This window comes from Brassica oleracea, chromosome C9, assembly GCF_000695525.1.
Source record: "Brassica oleracea var. oleracea cultivar TO1000 chromosome C9, BOL, whole genome shotgun sequence".
Classification (NCBI taxonomy): domain Eukaryota; kingdom Viridiplantae; phylum Streptophyta; class Magnoliopsida; order Brassicales; family Brassicaceae; genus Brassica; species Brassica oleracea.
This window is the reverse complement of record NC_027756.1, coordinates 21,276,686-21,283,814: the sequence shown is the minus strand read 5'-3', so window position 1 is coordinate 21,283,814 and position 7,129 is coordinate 21,276,686. Positions and strand designations below refer to the sequence as shown.

The following is a 7,129-nucleotide window of genomic DNA, read 5'->3' as shown; positions in this document are numbered from 1 at the left end:
TATCAAATTAAAATTATTATATATTCTTTTTTAAATAAAATCTACGGAATTACCTAATGTGATTAAGATATATATGTCAATTAATGATTTTAAAAAATAAAGATTTGCTAACAATTTGTATATTTTCTATCTTTTTGTTTTAATTATTTATTATTAAAACAAATTACACAATTACATTAATCATATAATAAAAATTTAGATTTTTTTTGTATATGCTGTATTTTGAATTTATCAAAACGAGTATAAATTACTAAACTATTAAAAGTCTCACATAAATTTTTGTGATCAAGGTTTAAATTTTTTCTATAATAAGATACAATGATTATAAAATCATATGAATAAATAATTTTATTTAATAGTTATTTATGTTAATATATATATATATATATATATATATATATATATATATATATATTTATATTTATATTTTTATTTATATTTCACATCCTTTAAATTAAACTATACTTCATATGAAAATACATATTTATATTTTAATATCTGCGTTGAACATATATTGAAAAGTTAATATTTTATTTTTAAAATCTTCATTGTTTTTTCAAATTATTATAAATTATTGAAACCACTAAACATTTCACATTCAAAAAAAATCGCTGGTGTAAAATATTGTTACAAAAATATGCAAATAATCATAAAATCATATGAGTAGAAACCTCATTTAATAAATATTTGTATTAAAAGTATACTATATATCTATGTTAATATCATTTAAATTTAATTATGTATCATATACGATAGATAAGATTGATTGTTTTTATTTATTCCCTAAAATGATTGAGAATAAACAAGAACGGTTGTTTGATTTATATGCGCACGCCAATTTATTAACTAATTTTTTAGATATTTAAAATATAATTATTATTTTATAATTTGATAATATGCAGAAACACATAAAATAAGTAATAAATATAAAATATTTATTTTGCACAAGGCGCAGATCTTAACCTAAGTATGTATCTCTTTAATAATTTTAAATCTTAAACATTTTCTAAATCTCAAGCCAAAATAATATAAAGAAATGAGAATAAACTCAAAAATCAATATTTATATCGAGCAATAACCAAAATAAAAAAAAAACAACACAAAAATGAGAAAAATATTGAAAATATATAGGATTTGCACGTGAACGTAAACTTCTCATAACCATAATTAACTTTTAAATTGCTAAATCATGATATAAAACCGAGCTGACATAGTTTCATTATAACCAAATAGTAGGCATAGATTCTTCGGCCTAAACGTTAGGTTCTTATGCGATAAGTGATTTTTTTACCTAAAATATTTTTAAAGATGAGATTAGCTCATCAGTAAATAAATTATGTAATTAAAAAAAAGTTTTTAAAAAATTGTTTAAGGGTCAAAAATATTAATTTGATTAAGAATATAAATTTTATTTTTCGATACGATATTTCTTAAATAATTTTCATATAAATTCAACATGTGCAAGACGCATATCTTATCCTAGTTTGTTAAGTAAATCTCAGTTGATTGAAGAGATTCATTTCAAGTGTCTTTTTATTACCCTAAGGTGCTTCTAAATGGAAAGATCTTGAGGTCTTATCCGTGTTACTTGCAAGTTGCAACTGAGTACTGCCTGATTTCATTCCCCGTTAATTTAATGTGTTTCCATTTTTAGTTTATAGATATGCTACTGGTGGCAATCTAGTAAATACATAAAACAAAGAAGGTTAATACAATAGAATCTCTATAAATTAATACTCGATAAACTAATAATTACTATAAATTAATAAATTTCGCCGGTCTCAACTTGGATCGGTTCAAAATTTGACACAAATCGATAAAATAATAAGATAATATTTTTTAGAAAATTCTATGTAAATATATAGTCCTATTAAAATTATAAATTAATAATTTATATGTATACATATTTTATATAACTAAAAACCTATTATTATACTGTTTGTTTTATATTCATAATGAAATTATCTTTATATTTTCTTAACAATTAATATATTTTTGATGAGATTTAGTAATATTATATTTAAAACCATAGTTAAGTTCTATGCAAATATATTACATACACCAAATAATATAATAAAATTAATATAAATGTCAATTTAAAAAAAAAATAACAATTAAAGTCTATACATTAAAATTAAATATTTTTCTTATCTTTGAATAAATATATCTTAAAATAAAAATCTAAATAAAAATTTTTTTGTAAATTGATATTTTTATAAATTAATAAAATTTTAAAGTTCTTAACATTATTAATTTATAGAGATTATACCGTACTGTTAAATCAAACCATGTCCTTTAGGCCTACATAAACGGCCACCGCTCAACTAAAATCTTTACCGGAGCAAGAAACCCCACCAAAGAAAAAACAGTGAAAATGGTTTACCAGAGCCATACGGCGACGTTTCTTCTCTTCACCACCTTTCTCTTCATTTCCAGATCAATTTCAGCCGCTCATTCCCCTCCACGACTAAACGCCACAACCAACGATCTAGATTTCATACGAACAAGCTGCAACGCTACTCTCTATCAAGACCTCTGCTTCAACTCTCTCGCCGGCTACGCCTCCGTCGTTCAAGACAGTCCGGCGAGGCTAGCAAAGATCGCAACCGGAGTGTCCCTCTCAAAAGCAAAATCCACGCTGGCTTTTCTCTCCAAGCTCTCACGCTCCGCCGCCGAAGTCCAAGACTGTGTTTCATACTTAGATGAGGCAGTTGGTTCCATTAGAGACTCTCTCCGAACACTACGCAACATGAGCCGCGTTGCGGCGGCTCCTTCATCGGAGGAGACGTTTAGTTCACAGGTGAATGACGTGCAGACGTGGATGAGTGCAGCATTGACGTATGAGGATACGTGTACGGACGAATATGAAGAAATGGATGAAGCAGGAGAGATCAAGACGACCGTTTATGATCGAGTGAACACACTGAAAAGGTTTACTAGTAATGCTCTTGCGCTTGTTAACACTTACGGCAACACTGGAGCCCCGTGAGATGAGATTATGAAGAGTTTTTAACTTTAATTAAAAAAATTCTTTTGATATATTTTTTATGTTGTTAAAGGTTTCTTTTGATTTTTAAGTATGTTATGGGTTTGATTTTAATTATATCATAATGGTGTGTGAGAAAGAAATGAAAGTTTAGTGGAGGCTTCGGAAAAGGTAGTAAGTAGGGAGTTTAATTCAACAATGGAGCTTTGAGTCTGTTAAATTTTAATTATGCTTATGATTTGATGAATTGTTGTATCAACTTGGGGATTTTGTTTTAATATGAGTTTAATGTGGGTTTAGATAGGTGTTAAATTGCCAGATTCTGTATGTTTTGTTAGGTCAAAATAGTAACAAGAAATAACTTTCACAATTCCAAAGTAAAGTATAGCTAAGAGCATCAGTACTAGTTCGAGATCCACTAGATTTTTTTTAAAAAAAAATTTATCACCAAGTATATTGATTATTGAAAAATGACATGTATTCCCTTTTTTTAATGAGTTTGAATTTCTTAAAAAATAAATTCATATCTCTTTTCACTTTTGCCCTTTATTTTCTTATAATTTATTTTAGCTAGGAAAAACTTATTTTTATAACGATGATTTATTATGACATTACATTTATGTAAAATATTACATAGACGATTCAACAATCGATAATACTACCTGCCTCATGACGATCTACGCATAACTGCATCATCTGAGCCGTCTTATGAAAATCCACTCCTGACCAGATTTACTTGCACCATGTTAAATATCTCTTGTAAGCATTTTTTCTGTAGTCTGCATTAATAAATTGTTATATCCGAAACTTGAAACTTGGATTTCCTATAATCTGCAAAAAATTGCATAGTCTGGGATTCGAACCCTAGATCTGGACGTAGAAGCTTTTAAACTTTAACCATGTTTGAAGGCACTTAAAATTGTAATCGGAAGATCGAAGAGATTAAATGCAAAATTCTTTTTTTGCCTCCATTTAAGTGTATTTACATCATGTATTTTTCTCATTCACCTAGCCATCCTTAAATAAATGCTTTAAACGTTACTATATGTTTTTAATTTCTGTAAAAAATGTTCAAGTTTCTAAAAGTAATTTATGTACAACATTTTACAAGAAAACTACGTAGCTAAAAAAGTTTATAAAATATACATATTGTACATATGAATATATTCGCTCTGTTTCATTAAGTTATACTTTTAGAAAAAAAATTATTTCACAAAAATAATTTTTTTGTATTTTCTATGAAAAAGTTATGATCTTTAAAAAAATTAATTGAGTTTATTGAATTACTATTAGTTAAAAATTATTGAAAATTACAAAAAATAATATATTTATTATAGTAATTAATGTGTTTTTAAACATGCGCGAAAACATTAAAAAATCTGTTTTTGTAAACGAAAGGAGTTGTAAATATAGATCACAGTCATATGTCGACCACAAAAAGAAGATCAGTCATACGAAGTGGTTATGAGTTTTGATGTGTTTTTTCTTCTTTTCTAGACCCGTGAAATAAGTAGGACATATCCACGAGACCAAAAATCGATGTGTTCATACCATTTCATATTTTTGTTTGTTTGTTAATGGACCCACTTGCGAGGTCTTCAAAAAAAAAAAAAAACGTCTTCTCTTTTGTTCACGAGATCACTGTCCCAAATTCACAGGTTTTGGTCATCACATGCCGCGCCATGCCGGTATTTGTGTAAATATGAAAGGATGTTACTGGTAATGAGAAACGACATCTCGTCGGAACTTGGAAGTCTTTTTATACATACTTTCTTAGAATATTCGAACTTTATGAGTAGACTACATACTTTTAAAACTAGCTTTCTCAATGTTAAATTAGTTATATATTATGAATATTGCTGAATATAATCAAAAAGGAAAAAAATTATGAATCGTGGCCTACTCGAAATATATTTTATCCAAAAAATTCCTCTTCTGAGCAGCAGGCTTAAGCATGATTACTAATATATCAAAATTTGAAGTTCTGTACTACGTTGTGTGGTTCAAAGAAGCTTTCCCGAAGCACGCGTTCACTATGTGGGTGACCAACTACGACAGACTATCTACTCGAGCGAGACTGGTGTTATGGGGTCTCCCCATTCCTGTTAGCTGCCCCCTTTGCAACACAGCGCCCGAAACAAGAGACCATCTCTTCCTCTCTTGCCAGTACAACAACGACGTATGGTCCCAAGACTTCACCAGATGTGGTCCTCCTCATCAGAGTTCCGCAAGCGGTCGTATTCTACCTATAGAAGCAAAAAAATAATTTGATCCATAACAATGTTTCCTTGCCTGCAACTTAGTCTTTAGAGCGATTGATAGGGAGATGAAGAACCTGAATTCTGCTAAAAGGTCTAATAAGCTATTTACTGCACTTATGGTGATTTGGTTACATTAGATGCTCTTATCCGGCCATTGTTTTGGTTGTTATTGATCCATCTTGTTTTTTCTTTATTTTTGCCAAGATGTTTCAAACTCTAGATCTTGCTCTTGCAAATCTCTTTTCATTTATATGATATTTACAGTTTAGCAAAAAAAAAAAAAAAAGTTCTGTACCACTTAGGTCCAATGCATGTCCATGACAAGCCCTCTTCATCATTTTCTAAGTTTTGTTTATACAATCAAAATGGAAAGAATAATAGTCTAAATCATTAATTTAACCGTGTGCTGTTCATTACTCATATCACATTAATCCGAATTGTGATCAAATATATTTCCAAGTTGTCGTTGTAACATACAACATCCCGAGTCGTGAATTGAAATATATGGAAAAGATTTAAGAGAATTGATTTAGCTATTTATTTTACCAAAGCTAACTTACACTTTTCGTCACACATCTGTTTAGAACTCTAAGGTTAAGCGTGCTTGGACTGGAGTAGTGAAAGATGGTTGACCTATCGGAAAGTGATTCGTGATACCGTGCGAATGAGGTCAAAGCACATGGAAAGGTCGGATGATGATTGCAAGATCACTAAACAGTGATTTCAAGCCTTCGTAAAATTAACGGACCGGCGTCGGATGGAATGAAGCCCACGGGCCGAGTGAACGAGCGTGGATGGCCCATTAGTCATGGACGGTTGGAGCGTTACAAGTGATATCAAAACCAGGTTAGTCATCTCAGCTCTGAGCCGAGAGGCATCTTAAGACATGTCGTGGGGCCCAACGAGGATGTTGCGTTCTTTGAGATGAGGTGAATTGTAACATCCCGAGTTGTGATATATGGAAAAGACTTAAGATGATTGATTTGACTACCTATGTCACCAAAGTTAACTTACCATTTTTGTCACACATCATTTTAGAACTCCATGGTTAAGCGTACTTGGGTTGGAGTAGTGAAATGATGGGTGACCTATCGGGAAGTGATTCGTGATACCGTGCGAGTGAGGCCAAATCACAAGGAAAGGTCGGGTGGCGATTTCAGAGTCAGTAAACAATGATTTAAAGTCTTCGTAAAATTAACGCACCGACCGTTGGAACAGGAAGAAACCCACAGACCGAGAGAGCAGGCGTAGATGGCCCATTAACCATAGACGGTCGAGGCGTTACCGTCGTTATCATTTGAGAAGCCTAGTTCATGCTGAGACTGAAAGGAACAACAAAACCTCTCTAAATATTGAAATGAAAATGTTAATAATTTCTCCAACATTCACATTACATCACAGCAAATTCGAATTACATTCTCATCATACGTCATTTATCTACTCATCCCTTAATTTATTACTAACTAGGGGATTTTCCGCGCTTGCATATTTCCATTGTGTTATTCATTTACCCATGTGCATTTTGATCATATAGACTAGGATTTAGCCATGTTTAGGTTGCATTTTGCATGCACGAGTCTTTATTAGGTATTAGAGTACCACATGGAGTTCTTGGGGACATTTGGGTAAGTTTGGCGCTCAAAAGAGGTGATTAAGGTGATCATTGGACGAGCAGTGCATGGGAGCGACCCTACCGGAGCGACGCCATGAACTCGATGTGCCCTACCTCTCAGAGCGACCTTACCAGAGCGACAACACGAGGTCTCTCGCCATTTACGCTTCAGAGCGACCTCCTAGAGCGACAAGGCGAAGTCACTCCAGCTCCAAAGCGACCTCACCACAGCGACACCCAGAGGTCGCTCGGGTTGTGTCGATTTGAGAG

At 31.7% G+C, this 7,129-nt stretch overlaps 1 protein-coding gene across 1 annotated transcript; it reads left to right on the top strand.

Moving 5' to 3' along the window:
• Positions 1-2,279: 2,279 nt before the first annotated feature.
• On the top strand, positions 2,280-3,275 carry LOC106316231 (21 kDa protein-like). Its single transcript, XM_013754103.1, has one exon. It carries the CDS (start codon positions 2,375-2,377, stop codon positions 2,987-2,989), a length of 615 nt encoding a protein of 204 aa, XP_013609557.1. The 5' UTR covers positions 2,280-2,374; the 3' UTR covers positions 2,990-3,275.
• Positions 3,276-7,129: the final 3,854 nt, after the last annotated feature.